This window comes from Lepidochelys kempii, chromosome 5, assembly GCF_965140265.1.
Source record: "Lepidochelys kempii isolate rLepKem1 chromosome 5, rLepKem1.hap2, whole genome shotgun sequence".
NCBI classification, from domain to species: domain Eukaryota; kingdom Metazoa; phylum Chordata; order Testudines; family Cheloniidae; genus Lepidochelys; species Lepidochelys kempii.
The window spans coordinates 98,506,702-98,531,978 of NC_133260.1; the positions used below are offsets into that span (position 1 = coordinate 98,506,702).

Below are 25,277 nucleotides of genomic sequence, written 5' to 3' on the forward strand. Positions count from 1 at the left end.
TTTCTGTCTGTGAATTAACATGGAAAGGATTATTATCCTGTATTTGACAGACACATTAAAACAGGGACGTATGCACAAAATTTAAATTCCCTCCATAAAGCATCTCTTTGTAATAGTATTTTCTGTTATTTGAACAACATCTGCATAATAATTTTTAAGGCTATGCACAAATGTAATCATGCAATATCATCAGTGGGATGTGAAAATAAGTGCTCTTTTGTTCGGCCTGGACATATGCCTACTGTTGCTGGCAGTAACTGGATCTACATTTGACAAAGATCATTACATTGCTATTGAGAGCTTGCAATGACGAAGACAGACATCTCTAAAAAGATAGGTTGCATGCAACAGAAGCTCATGGTCTTTTATTTGCAACTAATTCCTTTGCTGAGCTCCTCCAGCCAAAGAGAAATTCCCAAGGAAGCACTATAATGATATAGGATTGGCCTTACTTCAGATTTTGATGAGTGCAGACAATAAGCAAACAGCTGGGGGGTTAGAATATATTCTGAATCATTTTCTGGACCTAAAAGTATATCATGCAGAAATTAACATTATATCTGGAACAAATAAAAACAATGCCTATGCAGCGTAGCAACTTAAATGCAATAGAAAGTAATTGATTGAATTTAATTAAATATAGTGGCATAAGATAATAAATGTGCTAAACTGAATCCAGCATATCGGACAAGATAATATGTTGCACTAAATAATAGGATCACTCATCATTCTGACTAATAAATAATAGAAAGTCAACATGTTTACATGCTTGATTATCTATGTGACCAACAGTAGAAGTGCTAAATAGCAGAGATTTTAAACAACAAACAAAGAAAAAAACATAGGGCCAAATAGAAGTGGATATTACTGTGAAAAGGATGTGACAAAAAGCACTGTATTAGCCTGGAAGTGCAAAGAGAGGATTAGAGGGGATCACGCAACTGCAAGAGTAGTGAGTTCATAGTGCAGACCTTGCACAATCTTGTTTTTTTTGCGAAAGCTGACAATTTACAGCATTAGATTGAAAGGTAGTTCCTGCCTCCATGACCTCATTCTTCTGCAAAAATAGACCATGCAAACCTGCTAAATCCATTTGTCCTAAAGAGACCCTCTAAAAAAAAACAAATTTACTGTGCAACAGAAACCATTGTGGCAACATTTAAGTGACAAATTATTACAGGTTCCTTTTATATCTGCTGGAATTACACATTATTGTGCTTCATTCCACAGACACTCTGGCCTTCTCTGCAGTAGATAAGAACTTAAGAATGGCCACATTGAGTCAGACCAATGGTCCATCGAACCCAGTATCCTGTCCTCTGACAGTGATCAGTGCCTGATGCTTCTGAGGGAATGAACAGAACAGGACAATCATTGAATGATCCATCCCTAGTCATCCAGTCCCAGCTTCTGGAACTCAGAGGATTAGGGACACCCGGAGCATGGGGTTGCGTCCCTGACCATCTGCCCTCCACAACATCCCCTGGCAATGAGTTCCATAGGTGTACTTGGACTTTCAGAAAGCCTTTGACAAGGTCCCTCACCAAACGCTCGTAAGCAAAATAAGTAGTCTTGGGATAAGAGAGAAGAATTTCCACATAGTGAAATATTCTGGGAGTTAAAGGATATCAGAGTTGTTTGTTAATACCCCAGAATTCCCAAATACAGTCAGTATCACCATCAACATGAGCACCAACATAGACCCGACCCTGGAGCAGAAGTGACAGTTCTTAACACAGCTTCCACTGATTAGTTGCATTGCTGCTGAAGATTGGAAAGTGTTACAGGCAGAATTCAGGAACAGATAAGAGCTCCTGAGTTTTCAGTTAATGGGCACAGTGTTTATAACTCCCTTTAGCACAATGTCCCAGGATCAGCTGTAGAATAATTTACTGGTGCAGCAGGCAGGCACTGAAGACCAACCTTGCCTTCTTGCAGTCCATGAATGTTTCCTGAGTGGAGCACCATTCTAGATGAGACCTGTATTTTATGTTGGGATGATAGCTGGATGGGGTGATGGTAAGTGTCAATAAATTTCCAAATGAAGATGGATGCCTATTACTAGCTCTTTGAAGAAACATCTCAGTACTACATTGAGGGTATTGGTATTGTTAGTTCCGGGATTCTTCTTCCCTCAAGCACAAACAAATAAAAACGGCAATAAGGCACAATGACATCAAATAGAACACACAGTGTGTCTATTATTAATCATAATTATTATAGTAGCACCTAGAGGCCTCAGACAGGCTAGGTACCCATTGTCTCAGGCACTATATATACATAGAGGAAGTGACCGTATCTGTCCCAAAAAGCTTACAGTCTGAAGATAAAAAGAAAAGGAGTACTTGTGGCATCTTAGAGACTAACCAGTTTATTTGAGCATAAGCTTTCGTGAGCTACAGCTCACTTCATCGGAAGCATACTGTGGAAAGTGTAGAAGATCTTTTTATACACACAAAGCATGAAAAAATACCTCCCCCCACCCCACTCTCCTGCTGGTAATAGCTTATCTAAAGTGATCACTCTCCTTACAATGTGTATGATAATCAAGGTGGGCCATTTCCAGCACAAATCCAGGGTTTAACAAGAATGTCTGGGGGGAGAATAGGGGGATAGGAAAAAACAAGGGGAAATAGGTTACTTTGCATAATGACTTAGCCACTCCCAGTCTCTATTCAAGCCTAAGTTAATTGTATCCAATTTGCAAATGAATTCCAATTCAACAGTTTCTCGCTGGAGTCTGGATTTGAAGGTTTTTTTGTTGTAATATCGCAACTTTCATGTCTGTAATCGCATGACCAGAGAGATTGAAGTGTTCTCCGACTGGTTTATGAATGACATCTGATTTGTGTCCATTTATTCTTTTACGTAGATACTGTCCAGTTTGACCAATGTACATGGCAGAGGGGCATTGCTGGCACATGATGGCATATATCACATTCGTGGATGTGCAGGTGAACGAGCCTCTGATAGTGTGGCTGATGTTATTAGGCCCTTTGATGGTGTCTCCTTTTCTTTTTGCGAATATAGACTAACACGGCTATTACTCTGAAACCAGTCTGAAGACAGTTAGTTATGTCAGTGTCCTCTCATCTTGTGATAGTTCATCTTTATTTCAGTCATCCCTCTCTGTCAGCTGTCCCTTGGACTCCAGGACACTCAGCTCCTGATTCTTGGCAATTTTCATCAGCCTCACCTTCAACCCCCCCCTGCAAGCACCAACAACCTGGAATGATTGCCTGGATGGAGACAAGCACTGCATAGAAGGGCCCAAGATGGAGGTGCCAGTGACTCAAGCAGCCCTGACAATGCTCTTTTATGATATTGGTCCCACAGCCTCTTGATGTTGTCCCAGCACTGGTTAGCACTACACCCAATTCACCAAACTTTGTGACACCTTGCTGGAGACCGTCCGCTTGTGGACAATGTTGGAACACCTCATCATTCCATATCCCAAGCAGGGCTCTCATAATGGTCTCAGGCCAGTTTTCAGCTCTGTCCGAAGTTTTCCCAGAGCAAGCATGTTAGGAAGCAAAAACAAGGCTCTCACAGAAATAGATGCTAGAAAAAGCAAAAAAAAACCCTCATCCCCAGCTTTCCATCCAGCTGATATAACTGATGCTTGCAAAATGCTTGGGCAGCAGTTGTATGTGTGTTGTGCAGTTGTTACCAGCTTAAGCCATTTTACTGCAATGCCTTTACACCATGTAAATGAGACCTAAACTGTCTGCTTGATGTATGTGCAGCTGATGAAACCTGTTAAGACTTGTTTTGGGAAACCATTTTTTTAACTAAACTGTTTTTTACAGAAATGTTACACAGAAAGTAACAAACGTGCTCAAGACAGGAATAAGCAGCAGGGAAAATGAACTTCACATGGATAAAAACCCTGGTCCATGCAACTATCACTAGTAATTTGAAAAAAGGGAGGCAGGGCAATACAGAATATATTGCTTCAAAAGTTCTAGAGTGGTCTGGACATGTTAAATTTCTTATCTTTATTTCTTACCTACAGAGCTCACAGTGTGGTCTGGTACAAAGCGTTATTTATTAGGGTGGTGCTATTGGATTGTAACTCAGTATTGTATGTTGCTGAGCAGAGATTGTATGTTGCTGAGCTACAGTTCAATGATAATTGAAAGTATCAGGAGAGGAGCTGCAGCCAAAGAGCACCAGACTTTGGAACATGTGCCTTTCATGGTAATCAGTGTCAGCAACATTGCTACTGGAGCCAATTTTTAAAATGCTTATGAGACTTCTGACCTGACATGGTAGACAATGCATATTAAGCAAAGCAGAAAAAAATGGGTATGCTGTATGAGTAATATGAGGTCTAGGGAGTAGGCCTGGCAAGTGGCACTTGTTAGGTGAGTATCAAAACTTTCTCTGCTCCAGGGGAGCATGCACACATTACAGGATCTGTTCAAGTTCACTTGAAAGGCCAGTGAGATTTTTGACACACCTGACCTAAGTTTGGACTTTATAAAAAAAGCTAGAAACCTAAAGTGTTTCTAGTGGCTTCCTCGCAAACATTTCACATAGCTCTGCTCTTTATTGACATTAGAAAAGCTGTGTCATGAAACTGATCATGAAACTAGCGAATATTATACATATTAAAGAAACAGATCCCTTCTCAGCTGCTGGAGTGAGAAGACCACATGCGTAGAAATACAAATAATTTTAAGATCTTTGTGTATTAATAATTGACTTTTTGGTTTTGTTTGTTCGTTTTGTCACATATCTAAAAGACCAACATTATTGGTAGTTTGGACATTTGGCTGATAGGAGCAATAGAAATGTACTTAGCCTTTTTACTAGAAAGCTACTTCAGATCATTAACTCGGTAATAGTTTTCTAAGAGGAAAAGAAGGGGCTAAGCAGCCCACAATTCAATGCTATCATTATTCATGGCAAGCCCTGTCTTACTGAATTATTACGGGAGCATTTCATCCATATACAAATTACACTTCATGGTGACACTAAATCTAAATGCTGTTTAGCACTAAACTTCAATGCATTTCTATATGACACAGCCTACAGAAATAGCAGAGAAGTATTCCTCAGACACTTTACTATTACCCTGCATCAAAACTGAAGGTTTCATGATACACTGGTTTGCTGAAGTTGTTATTTATAATCTTTGGTGCAAGACCATAAACATCAGTATGTGGGATGCTTTTAGCTGTATAACTGTCACTTGTTTCCAGCTTTTCCAAATTGGCCTACACGTGATCAGACTTGTGAACAGCTCCAAGAAGCAGGGCAGAGCTATGCAGCAACATCTAGAATGACTCAGTGTTAATGAGAAGGTTTGAAGAGGGTCTCAAATATCTTGAGGTATGTGTTCACTGCAGTTATCTTGGGTGACCAGCACCAGTATCTGAGCACCCAGGTTAGCCTAGCCTCGTGCGCCCAGCCACACTGCAAAACTCTGCCTGAGTTACTGGTGCTGCACCTGGATGTGTCACTAGGACTTCAGGATATGCCTCCAGTGGTTCTTTGTGCGGTGGTAAGCTGAGTCACTCTGATTCGTTCCCAGTGAATTGTGGGAGAACTTCTCTGTCCTTCTGAGTTCATGGAGGGAGTCATGGGAAGGCACTAAAGGACTTTCTCCACTCAAGTGTTTTAGCCTTCATCCTCAATGCAAAGTGGTCAGATTACCAACCAAAGACTCAGTCAAGGTTTAGCCTATAGCCCCAGTCAAGCGAGCTAGCTTGGGCTGAAAGCTCCGCCAAACTCGAGTGAGAGGGATTTGTGTGTAGATGGGATGCAGGGTTGGGGCAACACCCAAGTAAGAGGCTGAGTTAATGCTGCAGTGAAGCCTGGCTCATAGATGCCAATAGACTGCTCAGAGGAAAAGCTGGAAACTTCTCCCTTTGATGGCCACAAGTGGAGCACTCCATGAGATATAGAGACAGATTGTGTGTGGGGTGGCCATTCAGTGGCCTTGTTCACCCAAGTCACTCTGCCCTCATAAACCTGAGATTTAGAACTGTAGGTACTGATAAATTCCTACCTCATCCATCCTGCCATTGACTTTTGCACTTGATGATATGTTGTGCAGCTGAAATAGGAGGAATGGAGGGAAGCATTCATATTTCATTTTTGTTTTCTAGCTCATTCTATTTTTTCTCACTGACAAACTTTCCCCGTGGTCTTGTTCTGATAGCACAATGCAGCATGCAAATGTTCCTCAGAACTAACCCATAAAATATGGTCCAGTTGTGTAACACTGTTTGCAGACAACTGTTCAACAGTTGCCTGCATTCACCCTGGAGGAGGCTGCATTTCAGTAATAGGCAAAAAAATGCCTATTTGTATGTAGTTGGGAAAATACTGTAAGATTCTTCAGGATAAAGGGTGACATAAAAAATGAATACTGTGACTTTATTATTTAATCATTAAGACAATATACCGGAGCACAGACAGACTTACAAGCAATTACCTGGAGTCAAATGCCCAGCCTACCTGTGACAGGCTCTGCTGAAGGGAATGAGCCAACCCTGCTCCACCTGGGTGTAGTTAATTGCCTATGTAGCTGGAAGGCAGTTAATTAAGTAAGGAGCCAAATAAAATGCTTAGGAGATCTCAGCTGATAAAAGCTTCTGAGGAGAAAGGAAGCTCCAAAGGAGGGGAACACCTATGGACCTTGAACTAAGCAACAGCTATCCAGACAGGGAAAACCTGAGAGAGACCTTGAACAAGCTAGGGAATCCTGAGGCCTTACAACACAAGAAGCTGCTTCTAGAACTTAGAGAATTTTGCTTTAGGACTTAAGTTTTATCTGGCCTCTGAGGTAAGAACCCTGGTGTAAGTGTTCCTTTCAGAAGGTTTTATTAAAGGGAGATGTACTGTACTTTATTAAAGGGAGATGTACTGCGGTAGAGTTTTTGGCTTCTCCTTTGCCAGGCTGTTTTAGTGACTTTATTGTTACCCCTTTAAGGGGTGGAAACTGAGGCAAGCCACAGCAGAGCCTCACTCCTCAATGAGGGAGCAGTCAGGAGATGACAGTACCCCTTCTACATCTAGACCTGGTCAGTAGATCTGATGATGTAGGTGGGTCTCTTTCACACTAGAAACTAGTGAAATTCTCTCTCCAATGCCAAAAAGATACAGTCATCTATACCTCGAAGATCTACATCCAGTTCCTTAAACAAAAATCTGAAATTCCCTTCACATTCTTCTCTGACCCTTGAATAATAGACTAATGTCCAAAATAAGTAGTCCCAGAGATCCTAAATACCTCACCACACCTCCATCCACTCACAAGCCTCCCTGCAACCCAACCCTGGGGAAACCACTAGACCTTGAAGATGACCTGAAGGTGCCAAGTTATGCTGAGCTCAATTATCCTTCCCCTAGGATGCTCTGCTAGCATCCCTATCTCATTTAACCAGGGAACTGTCGGTGGCAGCATCCCATCTGCTATAGTGTAGCACATGGGGAGAGACTAAGTCCTTCAAGTAGCCAAGATCCAATCTACAAAAATCAAGAGATTTCTTGCTGTTTTAAGCAAACATCTCACCTCTACTTAATTATAGATCTATACTGCAAATTTAATGCACATTGAGACGTTCCAGTTTTCTTTACCATTTTAGTATATTGTCAGATTTTGCTTGTCAGCTGTTTGATGTGACCTTATATGTGAAACTGATCAGATTACTGCAAAACTCTAGAAGGCTGATACAGGAACTCTGCAACCCCCACTTGCCTTCACTGTCCTTTTCTTTTTCCAGGCTACATTTCAAATATGCTAAGGGGATCTGGTTAAATAGACTGTTTATACATGTCCAAAATGTCATCACTACATAAATTTAATGAGGTTCAGTTTTTAATGACCAGGCTCAGATAACTAAAGGAAGATTTTCTTTCTTCCCTCCCCCAATAACTACTTTCCCAACTGCCTAGTTGTCAGTCATGTGCCTTATTATTATCCATTCCCTACATCAGGCTTTCACTGAAGAGGACTTTTTTGCCTGACAACGTGCAACCTCCTCAACATCTGAAAGTTATAAACAGGGACATGTAGGAAGTAAATGAGGGAGGGACACATTCCTTCAACTCTATTCAGCTCTGCAGGGTGGCAACTGGTTTCTGTTGGTAGAATGAAGAAGTGGTAAATGTTTTGCCAAAACAATAGGAACTGTTCTGGCTAAATTGGGAGGGTTGGCATCTTGTCATGCACTTGTATGGTATCCTACAATCTGGTTGGCTGCTTCCAGTTTCCTACTATTCTGTATTTGTACATCAAAGGTTTCATTTGTTGCCCTTTTAAGTTTAGGGCAAGACTTAAAACTCCTATTTCAGGTAAAGCTCCCTTTCAGCTCAAGGGTTGATAAGCCTATTGCAGGGCTGCAGAATCAAGCCCTTATTATTCTCCCTTGCCATTAAAACCCACAGAAGCAGGCTGAGGAGGGGAGGAAACTTCAGTAAAAAATCCTTCAGAGTTCCTCCCTCCCCCATCTTGTTCCATCATGGGAAGCACAGGGTTTGTCCTTCCCCAAGCCCTGTGGACCCATCAGAATCCTCAGGGCTCCTGGGCCTGCTTTACAATGAAACATTCTGCACAGCATCACCACTATCAAGGTTGTGCTCAGCCCTATCATTACACAGGCCATACTGACTGTTTTGAATGCATGCAGGGGGGCTAGGAGATTAAAACCTGTTTATATATGTGAAGTATAAGTCAGTGCCCTACCAACAAGGGTTTCGGTTCAGAGCACTCCTGCTGAATTTGGGACAAGTTCAGATCCGCATGCGAGTTTTGCCTGTCCAGCCCATGTCTCCTGAGCAGATGGGTAGGCAGAAGGATGGTGTGACAGCCTTGCTTGCATCATGTTCATAAATACCCAGAACAGAAAACCACTCATTGCTTAGTTTTTTTTTTAATTAGGCCCCTACCTGAGAATCTAGGGTTTTGCTGCAAAACACCTGGTGCCATGTGGAGAGCAGGGTGCAAGCTTATACATTTTTTCTAGATCAGGTCAGAAAGAAAGAGTTAAAAAAAAAAAAAGAGGAACCAGCCAATGTTGTTCAGAATAGCTCCATTGAAGCCCTTGACTTCAGTGGAGCTATGCTGACTTATACCAGCAGAGGAGCTGACCTATAGTGCTTTACAATAGGTAGAATTTGGGGTCTGTGAAGCCTGCAGAACCCCTTAAACTACGCACGTAAGACCAGAACTAGAACAGGGTACATCTGTATTCCTTCCTATTTCTGTTAACACTTTGTCATGAGAATGGGAAATGGCCCTACATCAATCTGCTCAATTGACAATCTTTGTCCTAAGACTGTAGGATCAAAATATTAATGCCCAGTATTGTCTATGAAAACTGGGAATGTAGTAAATTGTATGTCTCTGACCTTTACAGTTTCCAAAGTGTGACTTGCTCATCTTATTCCCATTCTCCCATTTACAGCATTGGTAATGAGACAAACAGGTGGTACTGCTAGCTACTGAAAAGAGAGATTCTGTAGAAGTTACAAGTCTAGTGTACATAAAACAGACCTGGTCCCAATCCTACCACCCAGTGCCTCACTATTATCAGGGTCATCTCCATCCACTTCCAGGCCCTGAAGAGAACTCTGGATCAATTAGATGAATGGGCTGGCCAGGACTGAGGGGAGGGGCTGCATTGATCCTCTAGAGATCAGGAAAGATAGGTTGTGTGACCCTGGGTTGCATTACCTTTCTTCTGGGGCTCCTCCATTATGGAGATGCACTCATGTTGAGTATTACTTAAAGTAATCCCACTGGGTGACACTTCCCAGGAGTACCCAGGGCTGTGAGGCAACCCAGTACCACCTGCCCTTAGTGTGAGAGCCTTCACTCTGCCTGCCATGAGTCAGCCTGCCTCACTCCATGGCCAACACAAAGTCTAGGTCTACACAAGCCGTGCTCTCTCCCTACAGGTTACTGATAGGCACACTCCAACTCTGAGCCCTCAGAGCATCTCCCTGAAGCATCCAGCTCCTGCTCCACTGGAGGCCTGCAGAATTCACTGTTGCTGTCCTGCCAAAGAAGCAGTACACCCTGGCTTACCAGTTATACCTCACATCACTGCTCTGCTTGGCACACAGCACTTAAATGTTTATAGTGAAAACAAAGAAAAGCTTAAGAAAAGCGTAGTAATTCAAGTGATAGCAAATAGAAGTATTGGAAACAAATGGCTACATATAAGATCATAACATGCATTCTAGAACTTAGACTTAATTAGATCCTTTCATATCTTATAGAGCAATGCTCACCAAGTCCTGCCAGTGTTTTACAATCAGGCTTTGCTGTGACCTCCATTGATAAGATACAGGCTACTGTTAACTTGCTTCCTCAGTGAAGGATCCAGGGTGTACCTCTGCAACCCCACTTATACCCCCAACAACGTGTTGTCTATATTCATAACCAGGATCCCCTTCTGTTTATTTTTTCCTTTAAACTTCCTCCCTTGGAAAAAAAAACTTCAATCTCTTGATTAACATTTGGCTCAGTATGCACAGATGACCAGACAGAGAGAAGCATCTGTTACCTCCTGGTTGAAAGGAACTTGGCTGAGACATGTCTCCTCCTGGTGACATGCCTGAATTTAAGAATATAATTTCCAGTATTGATACATAATCATACATCACTGCAAAATGGATGGATGGAGGACAGATTACTGGCTCTCAGCAGCATCCTCACATGCCCCCCTCGAGTGAATTATTAAGCATGTATCTGACCCAGGGAATCCCTGTTAAACTCTGTGCACCCTCCTGTCTCCTCTGCCAGTTAGCACCAAGATGTTCCTGGGCCACAACTAGTAAGCATGGAAGAATTGAGCCCTGTGTGGCTTGGTGAGGGCCATACACCAAATCACTCACAAAGCTGGGAATGGAAGATGTGAGTCCTGACACCCATGCCCCTGCTTGGTCCACCAAACAATGTTCAGGAGTCCACCTATTTTCGCACCTCTTACTGATCACTTCACATCATGCAACATGACAGTAAATGACTGTGTTGCACCATCCTGAACATGCCCCAGAAACAATGCATCTGCCAAACATTTGAGAAAATGCTGCACTTTTCTAAATTGCATGGATGTGATATCACTGATTACAGACATATCTGAAGCATTGCTGCTCATGGAAAGAGGTGGGTCAGGTATCTTATACCTAGCTTTGAAAGGGTTAGACTTTTATCAGTAGGGTGCTGGTAAATTTCTATTTCACCAAAAACATACAAACCAATGAAAAAATATTTGTTGAAGATGATAGAAATTTACAGATAGGCAAAATAAGAAAAACGCTGCTTGGGAACTTCTTAGAGTCGAAATCCAGTGATCTAGACTAGTGAATTAGGCTTATGGGCTAGGGAATGAATAGTTAAAAACAGGCATGATTTGTTGAGTTAAGGATATTTACTTTTCATATTTAGACTTGTGATGTTGACAATTTGTGGTTTAAAGCTTTAACTTCTTGAATCTCAACATCTGCTGTCACTAAATATTTGTCTGACACCCCGCCATAATTTCTTGCAACTGTGAACATTTAAATAGATAAAAATTTAAACAACTTTAAAATAATGAACATATCCATCAACATTATAAAAATATTGAATTTAGCTAAACCTACTTATACCAAATTGTTTCTGACAGAAATTCATTCAGACTGATAAAGTACCATGACTGATACTATGAAACAGATTGTTACCAAAATCATTTGGTCCAGCAATAATAGAATATAATTTACTTTTATAGCAATAAAATTAGAGATGAGCCTGAACCCAAACACCAGAATCAAACATCCTGAGCCCTTGAGAGAGTATGAAATCCAACCATGGAGCATTTCTCAGAGGCTTCCTATATATTTATAATAAGCTGAACTGAACCTCCACAACCTAACTTTGGGTATTTGAAATCCAGATCCAGACCTAAATTTAGCAGCATGAACCCATCTCTAAATAGAATAAAGATAATTTCACTATGCCAAATGGATTTTCATATAAATGGTGAAGTGAACATTATATGTTACTAATTAAATCTGATGTAAAATCTACCTAAAGTTTAATTATGATCCTATTATCCAGTGCAGAAAAGATATAACACCATTCTTGTTCATCTCAGAAATACTAATTCTGGTAAGAATCACTTTTTTTGACAGATGCTATCATAACTGAATTAGTCAGATATCTAGACCCAAAGGGCAAATGCTGGCAGCTGACTAGCTAGCTGGATTAAAATTTAGCACAGTACCCATTTCCTACAAATATGGGTGAATGCTGTAGTCCATTTTTGTCCAAGTAAGACATTATTAAAGATGAACAAACACCCACAGAAGTCACTAAGAATTCTAGCTAAGTAAAGCCTGAGTGAGGACATCAGAATTTGTCCCATACTAAAACTAGATTCCACTGATACATAACAATTTAGAGTCCCCACAAGCACTCTGAAAATTATATAAATCAATAAGAGAGAGACTGAAAAAATGTATGTGAAGGTATTTGGAGAGGAGGAGAGTGTATTTCAGAATATAACTCCAAATTACTTCTTTTAGAGCCCTATCCTGCAAAGTGCTGAGCAGTTCTTGGAGCTGCTGGTTATAAAAGTAGAATTTACTGCATTATTTCTGGACAACATGAGTTTGCTAAAAATTTGCTTTGTGGTATCAGCCATGATCCTTAATGAGACTTTATGAATTCCTGTTAAAAGCAATTTGATATAAGACCCCTGACACACCTCCTTCCAGGAGAAAAATCAAATATTTCATGCCCAATACATTTAGAAAACTGCAGCATTGCCCATGAGAGAAAAGTATGTGTCACACCTTCAGAAGCTGCTCAATACTTTGCAGGATCTAGTTCTTAGATAATTACAGTCCTAGAAAAACCATTTCTAATATCCAACACATAATGATGCAGCAACAACATGGAAATACTACTAAAGGCTTTCATGATTAATAATGTGCATTACATTTCATATTAAATACTGAAGCAACTGGGATTTTAGCCTGAGTATGAACTGCAAGAGGCACCGAAAATTCTTTGTTTTCTTCAGCTGTCCCATCTGTTGATAGAATTGTGGGTCAAGCAATGGCGGTTGTTGCATTGTTTTGATTTATGAGCTAGTGAAAAAACTAGTTGACCTCTTATAAGAAGCAAACTAAAAGTAAAGGTGCTTTCAAGTAAAGTACATTGCTAAACAGATCGTGAATTACACCTTGAAGGTAAAGTTCTACCAGGAAGAATACGGGGGAAATAGTTTCAAGCAATCTTGCAGAATGTTGAGCTGCATACAGTAAGTGAATACATGTATAAGATGTATAATTATATTTGTAATTACCAGCACTCTCAATGATGGTTGGCTTTTCGTGTCTAGGCATCGTGACTGTATTTCACAGGGCTGCTCTGGCTGCTGCCTGTACAGGAGATTGCTTGAAGGATAAGTCGTTCAAGATAAAGTGTCTAGCATATCAACCGAGTCTTGCCTGTCAGTGAAAAGGAGGCGCTTTCATGGGCTGAAACATAAGAAGGTACTAATTTCCCAAGTGATTAACTTTTCATGAATGTTTAGTTTACCATTTAGGGTTGGAGTACCAGGGTCAAAAGGAAGGGAGAGCTTGTTTACACAGTGTTTTTGTTTGTTTTTGTTTTTAAATTTGAAAAGGAACAGCAATTCTTTTGGAATATACACTCCTACAGAAGCTAACACAGTTGTTTAAATGATTAAGCGCTTTGCTAAATCAGGACCTCATGCTCTGTCTAAACAGGAAAGTTTTGCCAATATAGTTACAACCCACCCCCCATGGATGTTCTTATTCTGGTATAGAGTGACTTTTTTGGTCCATGTTAAACCTCTTCCTAAGCAACACAACCAAAACAAAAAAAAGGATTCTTATACCAGAATAAGAGTGTCTACGTTGGGGGAGGGGAGAGCTTATACTGGTATATTGGTTTAAATTCATAGCTTAGGTTTATATTGAAAAAGCTTTCCCATGTAGAAATGGAATATAACTAAGTAGCCTGATTTTCAGTAGTGCTGGAACTAACAGTGCTGGGGGTGCTGCCATACCCCTTGGCTTGAAGTAGTAATAACAAATGCCAAATATATGGTTTCCATGGTTTCTATCATCAGCACCCCCACTATAAAAATTGTTCCAGCATCCCTGTTGATTTCTCAAAGATGTTGAGCGTCCAGGAGCTCCTAAGTACATCTGAAAATTAGGTCACGGATTTAGATCCCTGAATATGGGTTTTAGGATCCTATTTGAAAATCTTGGCCTCTACGATTAATAGGTAAGTACTTTTTAAAATTCTCATTACACCTCCAAACATTGATTGACAAAGCATTAGAAGAAAAGAAGCAAAAAGAATCTCTCCCAATATAAGTGTCCAAAGGCTAGGATAACAGCAACAGAGTTCACCTTTGAAATATATTTGCTGCTGCTTTTAATACAATCTTTTACTGCCTGGAAATAAATAGTTAAGGGAACTATACATTTACCACTGCCCTAGTATTGTTTAACATTTAGAGTGCATTAGCACCTAAAGTCTTCAGCCAGGTTGGATCCCATTGTACAGTGACTAACAAAGATATAAGAAATTACAATTTCTGCCCCAAAGCGTTTAAAATCTAAATCATTCTTCATTTCATACTCACCCTTCCTTCATTTTGTCCCTAACATTTGCAAAAATATATACACAGCTCAAAATAAGAAATTGCTGGAAACTGATTCCTTGAACAGGAAATAGGATTTTATAAAATCCTAGCAAGCTGTTTTGACTTCTGCATATAGTTTTGCAAATTGTAGGGGCAAAGTTACATTTGGGTGGGTGGTGTAAACCAGGTCACGTGAATGATGGAGGGTGATATGGCAATGGAAACTGGCTGGATCCCTTGCTTGTCCATTATCTTGAGGTTGCATGTTGATTTGGGGTTTTCATTTTATTTGGTTTCTGGAAGTTGTGGAATATTTCAAAAGAGACTAACATTTGATGTGTGTTATTTGGACTCCACTGCAACATAAGTTAATAACAAAATATGTAAAGATGTTCCGTTTTAATTCCAACCAAGCCATTAATCCTCAGCAATATAAATGCCCTCAGTCAAAAAGATTAATTCTGCATTTATAACCATAAGAATTGTCTCTTTATGACAGTCTTACACCACTCCTGAACATTTATCTAAAATTAGCTTCTTGAACTATTTTCACTTATTGCAATTTAAAATTCGTTATAGGGAAAACATAGCTTCTCATGATTTATGTGATTAGGAAAAGATTTACAGTGAAATTTCCCATTTATCTACATTTCATATCATGGAAAATTAAATTTCATATGAGATAAGCCAGGGAAACATTTGTAGTTCAGAAAGAAATATAGGGATAGATTCTGATCCCAGATACCCAGTGTAAATCCAGAATAATTCCATGTCCAACCACCCTCACTTTTTAAAAAACTGTAAAGGGAATAACAGTACAAAAAGTCTTGTAAATTACCCTGTGGATTTAATTTCATATTTTCTTACTTTAAAGGAATCCTGAACATGACAGTCAAATTCATGACACTGCAGGCATTTAAGAGAAGCTGTAGGCATTTAAGCAAAGCATTATAGTCGTGCATGTTTTAATTACAATGCAAATGAAAAACATCAATCTGTTATCCAGGAAAAAACCCTTGACAGAGTTGTTTTTATATTTCATCCTGAAGAATTTCAGTTCAGTAATATCTTATTTCTGTTTGTCAATCACACTGAAAATATTTAATGAAATAAACCACTTATCTGTATGGGAAAGGGGAAGGAAAGGACTATAAATGCAGACCTGCTTGTCTGACTTCTCTTTTTTGTATGGAATTAACAATAATACTTAGACTGGAAAGTCAAGCACTAAAAGTAAGGAAATGCCAGAATTAAGACTGTCCATGCCTGGTACGTACTCATTATGATAGTCTTTAATTTCATGGTCACCTACTTTTTATAGAACCCCTGCCTCATTCAGAGCACAGCATGGACAGTGCTCATTTGAATGAGCAGTTATTCAATATTTTGTTGTAGCCTTACTGCTCAACATGTGACCTTATGCCTTATTTACTGAACACTATTAAGACCCCGCTCTGAAGACAGAATTACTAACTTCCACATGGGCTCTTCTAAAGCACTCATCAGTACAGTATCCAAGTGCTTCACAAACATTAGTTTATCTTCACTGTAGTATATTGAGAACTGTACTGTAATCAGGGGAGGAGAAGTTTCCTGGCCCTGATTGCAGGCTAGGGGGCTTTCTAGCAAAGTATGTGATCAGAGTCCATCAGGAAAGAGCTCTCTTAAAGTAAGGTGAGGTGTGTTTGTGCTTTGCTGTCTTTGGGTGCAGTCTGTTTTCTCTCCATTTTGGGGTTCTTGTGTATTCTACGTTCTAGGAAATAAAGTTACATGCGCATAGTAGGTTGCAGGACTGCTACTAGCAGGTCAGGCTTCTGTATCAGATATGGACTGACTACAGAGCTTCCAAAGAGGTCTTCCCCTAAGATCCTTTAATGTATTGCCAGGTATGGCTGATGATAGCTTTATTAAGGTATGCTACACACTATCCTGTTCTCTTTGAAATTCAGTATGTAGCAGCCTGCAAGTGTCTTGGAATTGTACTGGTTTTCTAATTACCCAACCCAAATGTGTAACAACTTGGTCATCTGGCTGTCCATTAGTTGCAATGACTGGCTGGGGTTGGCTTCTTGTTCTGCATCACCATCTGTAGATTTTGCTCTGTTTGCTCTTTCTGAGGAACAAACTCAAGATGTTAATGGCTTGTGTTAAACTCTCCACTGTAGTCTTGATCACATATATGATCTGGGCAATGAGTTCTTTTCCCTTACAGGAGCTGGAGTTGGCCGTCTTCCCCCCCCCCGCCCCCCCGCCTATCAAGTTTGACATGCACAAAGGTTCGACAGTCAGCAGGTCTTTAATTATCTGTTGTAAAAATATTTAAGCTCTTTTTGCCTTTTTATCTGATTTTTTTTTTTTTGGCTGTTATCTTCATGTCTTACCACTTTGGAGTTAGGTTCTGCTCCAAAGTTGGAGCAGTAGTTCTGAGTTGTCATCCACCAGTGAGTTTTGAGCCTTGTTCTTGAATACTGAAGTGAGCAAAAGTGCACTACAGTTTCTCAATACTATGGTATGTCATGACTTTCAAGTACATGTATTTCTATATACCTGGAAAAATAGTCCACTGCGACCAGGTAGATGTCCTCCAGATTCACAGAAATCTGCAATTAGTCTCTTCCTAGCTCTGTCTGGTAGAGGTGTTAAAAGTTCTTTGTGTGGTGTTGGTCTGTTAGCTCTGCAATGTTCACAGGTGATTATTATTTTACATCCTTGCTGATGCCTGGCCACCACAATGACTGGTTGGCCAGTTCATAGCATTTCGTTAATCTTAGACGTCCTTCCTAAATAAGGTTAAGGATTTCTCCTCTCATTTAATTTGAAATTACAGTACAATGACCTTTAATCATGAGTCCATTTTACTCAAAAGTAGTCTCTGGTCACTTCCTTTGTGTCCATTAGATACTAGGGCCAGTTGACACCAATGTTACTAAGAACCTCTTGAAGTTGCACGTGTGTCAAGGTTGTCATCTTTGTGAGCGTCTTCCATAAGATCCTTTAATGCATTTCCATGTGTGGCTGAGCTTAGCTTAAATGAGGTTGTGACACTCTGTACCTCAAAGCAGCACCCTAAAAGCTCCATTTTCGCCACTGTTATACAATTATGATATGTTTTGTACAAAAGTATGCCTTATGAGGTATCACTTTAAAAGTCCTGATCTGTTGAACATTAATATCCTCTTGGATTGTATGTGCTATCATTATGTGAGGTTTATAAAGTATTGCTATATATGTTACTGAAATGTGGTGAGGTGGGGAACACCCACAACCAGCCTTTCAGGTACAACAATGGAGTAGCTAGACAGCGTTAATGTCTCATCAAGAAAAGAATCCACTATCCTTGAGATTTCTTGGAGGAGGCATGTAGGCCATGGAGGCAGACTAATCCACCTCACAGCAAAGATCTTTACAGCAAGCTGGAAGAAAGTATAAAAGAGGGGAAGTGACATCATCACGTGGCCTCACTCCATCCACAACTCAACACCTCAAAACATGTCTGGCAGACAAAGACTTTGAACTGGGGGAGGGTGATCCCTGGCCAGGAAGGAGTCCCAGCTTAGTTTTTTTTTTTTTTGTTTTGGGGTTTTTTATTGGGTCAAATCCACACCAAGGGCTTTAATTTGGCTCATTTGGTATCCATTTGCCAAACAGATTAATCCACAGAAGAGTTAATAAAGAGTAAACAAATGAATGATGACTGTGTTTAGAGAGAATATTTAGTTCCTTAATAAATTTAAAAACTCAATTTTGTCAGTAAGCAGCATTTTTAACTTAAACATGCTATAACTCTCCCTCTACAAAATAAGTCTTTTTTTCTGTCACTTATGCACATCCTCTCTCAGATCATGGAATGCTTTTGATTTATTTTTCAATGTATAAGATGCACTTAGTTGGCAGGCTATAAATACAATACAAATAAATGGCTTCTTAATGTTTTCACAACAAAGTTCTAATAAAAGTCACTACATTGTTCCTACTGTTATAGACTATCAACATAATGTTATGAGCTGGGTGGGACCTTGTTATGGATTTAATTAAAACTCATTGAGATTGACAGGTGTGAATTTACCCTTCAATTAACATTACTGTTTGCATAAATCTCCACCTGAGACAAAAGCAGGGTGCATGTGAACCTACCCAGGAGTTTGACTGAGCATTGTTTGGAGGGAAGAGATCACAAAAACTGAGAACAAACAAGGAGAGAGAGAGAGAGGAAGAGGCAAGAAAGCCAAGCAGGAGCCTCTAACCCTAGTGGAAAAAGCTACAGAAAAAAATTTGGATCTGTTGGCTAAAGAGGCTTGAGGGCTATAAACCAAGAAATTGCTCCTTTTGTCATCTTCTGCATTCAGGAATCTGCACATTCCTTGTAAATAAGGAAGACAGCACCAAAGAAAATACCAGATTCCATCAATTTCTACCTCCAACTGGAACATCCACAAAGCCCCAAACTTTGACTACACTAACATTTTGCTTTTAAAAGTGCAGGAAGGGGTTAGACTGTAAAGTTACAATCTGCCCTAAGGAGGGGGTGCCATGTATCTGCACAATCACAGGAGCAGCCTAGAGAACAAACTGAACCTCAGAGACAATTCCTCTGCTTCTCCCCACTTGCAAGGGTGGATGGGCATAATGATTTCTCTCTCATCCGTGCTTTCTGTGGAACTGCTTAATATTCCCTACATCTAGACAGCTACTCTGGTCAGTGAGTTATGGATAGTGAAACCAGGGTTCTAAGACTCCAAGTCTCCACCTGTCTGCCTGCCCATATCCTCACTGAAGAAATTTTCTGTCCCGCTGGCCAGAGCTGCAGTATGAGCGGGGCTAAGCCTCATCCCCAGCCCCACAAACCTCCACTTTCTTACTTCTCTGCATGGCCAAGTAGGTGCTGTGGCAATCTAGTCCTAGATAAAGAGTACAAACACATATTGTCCACTCCCATGAGTTTTGCACTTTTTTTTTGTCTTAAAGCCCTAGCTTCTGTAGGTTTCATTTTTTAAGTATGTTTCTAGCCCCATGGTTATGGAAAAAAGCCCAAGTCACCTAAATCTCAAAAATCAGAAATAAGCAAAAAATAAAGACCTGATACTAGTTTTTTTAAAAAAAAAAACACACACCTTATTTCTTACTTAATATCATGATTTTGAGGCCTGACAAATGACTTCTCAATGTTGAGAGGTTGCAATAGTGAATGAATGATAATTTGCAAAATGAATATATACATAAATGGTTCCCAAAAATTTGGGGCAGCTCAAAACACAAGACAGACAAACAATTGCTTAGGCCCCTACAATCTTGTGGATCTGGAGCAGCAGGTGGTATAGTACTTGGTTAAATCCACATAACTTCAGCAATTTGCAGGCTGAAACCAGCTTACCCCAGTTTTTGACAAGAAACCTGGAGGATTAAAGCAACTCCTGGCATAATTCTTTGCAAATATCCACAAAAATCCAAACTGAGGTTTTGCTTTCATATTAGTCAAGCAGGATCCACAGCTTCATCTCTGGCATATGACTATAGATTCTAAATAGCCAGCTTGAATTCTTGCTTGAAGTTTTGCAGACTTGAAGGCTTCAGCCCTGTAAGTTATCAAACCATTCACTTCAGCTTGGCTTTAAGACCCACCAGATGCATGATAAATGCTTAAATGTAACAAAGATTCTACCCAACTGTAATGGGTGTGTCAAGGTTCCTCCCCCACTCTGAATGTGGGGACCTGCATGAAAACCTCCTAAACTTACTTTTACCAGCTTAGGTTAAAGCTTCCCCAAGGTACAGATTAATTTTATTCTTTGTCCTTGGAATATCCACTGCCACCACCAAACTCTAACTGGGTTTACTGGGAAATGTAGTTTGGACATGTCTTTCCCCCAAAAAATCCTCCCAACCCTTGCACCCCACTTCCTGGGAAAGGTCTGGTAAAAATCCTCACCAATTTGCATAAGTGACCACAGACCCAAACCCTCGGATCGGAGAACAATGAAAAAGCATTCAGTTTTCTTACAAGAAGACTTTTAATGTAAATAGGAGTAAAGGAATCGCCCCTGTAAAATCAGGATGGTAGGTACCTTACAGGGTAATTGGATTCAAAACATAGAGAATCCCTCTAGGCAAAACCTTAAGTTACAAAAAAAGACACACAGACAGAAATAGTCATTCTATTCAGCACAATTCTTTTCTCAGCCATTAAAGAAATCATAATTAACACATACCTAGCTAGATTACTTACTAAAAGTTCTAAGACTCCATTCCTGTTCTATCCCCAGCAAAAGCAGCATACCAATAGACACACACACCCTTTGTTTCTCTCCCTCCTCCCAGCTTTTGAAAGTATCTTGTCTCCTCATTGGTCATTTTGGTCAGGTGCCAGCGAGGTTACCTTTAGCTTCTTAACTCTTTACGGGTGAGAGGATTTTTCCTCTGGCCAAGAGGGATTTTAAAGGGGTTTAACCTTCCCTTTATATTTATGACAGGGTGTATAAACTCCACACTGGTTAACCATGAGCTAACAGTAGCCTGAGCCCAATTAGGTCACTAGGTGGCACCTGGGGTTGGGTCAGGTCTGAGTGGTGAGCAAGCCCAGCTCAGGAGGAGCTGGATCTTCAGAAAGGAAGGAGCAGAGGGCAGTGAGGGAAGAGAGAGATCCAGGTGAGAGGTAGCTGGAAGTTTCTTCTCTTGGACTAAAGGTAGAGAGAAACCTGTGAGGCCAGAACCAGAGAGCTTTGGTATAAGGATTGGGACTTTTAGTTGTTGGACTTCCTTTTACTCTGGAAAGGATGGAACTAAAACATGCCCAGGCTGGAGAGCCAAGCTGCAAAAAGAGGCAGACTACCATAAGACAGGAGTGACCACCAGAAGGGGACAGTAGAGGAGGAAAGCCTGCTTATGCCATGCCCAGTCATGTGAGGGTGTGCCAATGGTGAGTCAACCCTTTTACATCAAATTACACCCTATGCAACCTCAGTTATATGGGGTGTAACTTGTCTCTTTGTAAATATTCAATGTAGATGTGTCAGACAAAAAGAAGTGTTGCTGTCCAGTTAAATTCTATGAGCACTGTCCCAAAGTCTTCACACAGAGAGAGCCCACAATGAAGTCTGGAGGCTTGTCTACACAAGGACACTGAGGAAAATTAATCCAAATTAACTAGAAGTGTGAATTTACAGTGGATTAGTTAAACTGCATTAAAACCCTGTGTGGATGATCTTATTCCAACTCACTTTAGAAATGAATTTAAGCTAAACCAAGTTAACGCTTTAATTCTGAGTAAAAATATACATGGATTTAATGTAGTTTAATCCACTGTAATAATTAATTCGGATAGCTTTCCTGAGTATCCCTGTGTAGAGGAGCCCTAAATTTGGAGTTAGGTATGTAACTTAACAATTCAGTGATGACTGAATTTTTTTATTTTTTTTATTTTATTTTATTTTTTGTGAATACATGCTCTTTTTCCTGCTGGTGAATCATTTGCAAACAATCCTGACTTCTGCACATGTGGTGTGTGGGTTGGTTTTTGTTTCTTTTTTTAATTGATCAATATTTGACACATATTCTCATACTATAAAAAGAAAAGGAGTACTTGTGGCACCTTAGAGACTAACAAATTTATTTGAGCATAAGCTTTCGTGAGCTACAGGTCACTTCATCAGATGCATTCATTCTATAGGTTTTCATGAATTGTGCAGTATTTGTGGTGAAGAATTGGTCAACCGATCCCACGGTATCATTTCTGCCCCATTATTGAATGGATGGCTAGATTGATTTGAATTAGATTGGAAGACTGAAACTTTTCAAATGGGGAAAATCATTAGTGCTGACGTGGAACTGACAAGTAATAGAGACTATTACGTACAAATAAGCTTGTTCAAGTGGCTTGTTCATTTTGGCTGCTTGTACAAAAAGTAGCTACACAATCTTATGTGCAATAAAACCCCATTTGTGTAAACATTTCTGGATAGTGTGTGGGGAAAAAAGGGAATTAATATGGCTGAACCAAACAATTCTTTGGAATTCAAACAAATATATGCAGGCCTTGTTTCCTGAGCCATTTGAATAGCCCTTGCTAGAACCAAAACTCTCAGAAATGTTACTTCTGCAGTATCCTAGTCATTGTTTGCCTCCCTCTGGACTGTTTGGTTCTGATTAGGCCCTGAACTCCAAGTACTTAAATACCATGAAAAAGAATACTGCAGTACTTCTGACTCAAGCGGAAAGTATCAGAAATCTCATAAGGGAGCCAGTTTTAGCAGTTTTTCAGCTACATTATGCAGATTTTAAAAGGTTTGGATGAGCATATGTAATTTGGCAAAATTATTCAAACTGGCCTTGATCTCTGAGTCTTTAAAGTTTCTCCATCATTATTAGGAATGCTCTTTTAGAAGCTTGAAAACAGAGATGGTCATAAAGATTTCATTGAAACATTTGATAGAAAAACACAACAGTATTGCGTGGTGATTTTTCACATAACTGTCTTCAGATTTTAGTCCAGCTGGTCTGAAAACAGTAGTCAAAAAATGTTTGGGGGACGATGCTGTATTTGAAAATTGTGTGTGTGTGTAAGTAGTGGAGATTATATACACACACACACACACGTTCTTTTCTATATGCAAACATAACTTTTCTTGTCTTTATTAGAGCTAAAGTTAATATAGCTGCTTTTTTTTAATATCCTTTTATTTCACTCACTGTCACCACAGTTGGCTATAGTCAGCATCTGTAGCCTTGACTGATGATGGCACTGTTCTGGTAACAGTATTGTGCTGCTTAGCTGTTGCTATAGAGTCAAGAGAGGAAGCCTAGATCGTTATTTCTCTGGGATCGTTCATTGCCTGTTTCTTCCAAGCAGAGTGGTAGATTTTAAAACTACTAAGAGCTAAATGTGCCTGGAAGCACTTGCTAGCAGGGGTTGTACAGCTGTAGTAGCAGAATGTGAATGGAGGCCCTTTTGCCTGCATAGGGGAATACAGCCAGGATGCTCAGGGAGCATGGCAAATAATGTGATCCTCCCATGCAAGTGTGAGGTCATGCTGTGCAGAGGATGCCATTTTGGGAGCAAAATGACATCTTCCAAATGGCAAAGTGCCAAAATGATGTTCTGGCTCCATTACACCTGTGACTAAAACTGGGCCAATACTGGATTTTGTTTGGTTTGTTGGCAATTTCAAAAACTAAAAAAAAAAAATCACTTTGGCTAAAATGGCTTTTTCAACCTAAAACCAAAACACACCATTTTGTTTCAATTCCCCCTCCACTGGCCCCACCCACAGGGGCCCAGGGCTTGGGCTCCAGCTTTCAAATCTAGAAAATTTTTCATATCCGAAATGACTAACTCATCTTTTAATATCTACAGCTACTGTATGTGCAATGAGATGGCCACCTTCCCCTGAGTGGACTCAGTGCTGGTATGAAGAGATCATGATTTGAAGTGAGAGGTTTTTAATCTTCATTTCCATTCACTCTTGATTTTCACTACTGAGATGCCAAATGGGTGCCAATTAGTGTCAAGTATAATACTAATTTTTGGGATGTAGGCATCTCTCCATTAGGACAGACGCTGAAACAGTTAACTCATTTCATATAGATCTCTAAACAGCTGTTTGACCGTAATGACTTCTGGTGTTCAGTGATGAGTGGCAGACTCCTGCTACAGATTAAGGCTTACCAGTTAACTAAAGGCTCCCTGTACTATTACTACTGATCTCTTGAGACATGACTTCCAACATTCAATTTATTAGAGAAATAAATGAGTTTGGGGTTGGGGTTTTTTGTTTTTTTTTAATCTGGAGAGGCCATCTGCATTTCCTTAGCAGAGACAGAAAAGGCTCAATGAAAGATAAAGTATTTTTGAAAATCAAGCAACCAATCCAGCAATGTCTGCAGAATACTACAAACTTGTGGAGGCCCGGAACTGCTGGGAAAATGACTGTTTTGCTCCAGCCCCAAATCTAGTCACACAGATCTAGACGATATACTTAAAACCAAAGCTGTAAAGTTTACTGCCCCACAAAAAATGATTCACACTATCAAAGATCTTTTGAAAAATTGATAAATGTAGGATTGACTACATTAAAGCCATATCTTAAAATGACGATTTGGGCAAAACTCAGCCTGTCTTGTAAATTTCTATAGTTTATCTGTAAATGAATCTCCTTACATAATCTACAATATCCGTCTGGTCTCTTCTTGAGATACCTAATGTATCTCTGACGGTGAGCAGCAGCAAGTAAACATAATCTAAAGAACTGAAGTTCTGTATAAGATACAGCCTTGTAGGCAAAATGAAGATGAGACAATAAGATCCTCTCTGTACTAAAACTACAGACATGTCAGGGGATGCATCCAAAGCTTTTATCTGGCTAATGTCCCATATACTACAAACTGGATCATCATGGTGGTGATTTACAGCTTGGGGGTGGGAGGGATAGAATGGGGAGCTGGGAGTGCTATCTTACCTGGCTCCTTGTGCTTTCCTCCTCTTGACTCACACGCCTGTGCTAGGTACAAACTGGCTCAACCTTAGATTAGAGTCACCCTCAAAGTTAGGGTGTGTAGTTAAGATTTTCAAAGTAACTAATTCAACTACACTGCACATACATCATAGTTATGATTACTAGTGGGGCTGTTGTTCACATAAGTGGCAGTCACTGAAGCAGA

The 25,277-nt window shown here is 40.0% G+C and overlaps 1 protein-coding gene across 1 annotated transcript in view; it reads right to left on the minus strand.

The window, feature by feature from the left end:
- TMC1 (transmembrane channel like 1) overlaps positions 1-17,706 on the minus strand; it is a 90,228-nt gene extending 72,522 nt beyond the window's left edge. Inside the window, exon 1 of the mRNA XM_073346113.1 lies at positions 17,562-17,706. Coding sequence (XP_073202214.1) covers positions 17,562-17,706 — 145 coding nt within the window. The remainder of the gene's footprint in view (positions 1-17,561) is intronic.
- Positions 17,707-25,277: the final 7,571 nt, after the last annotated feature.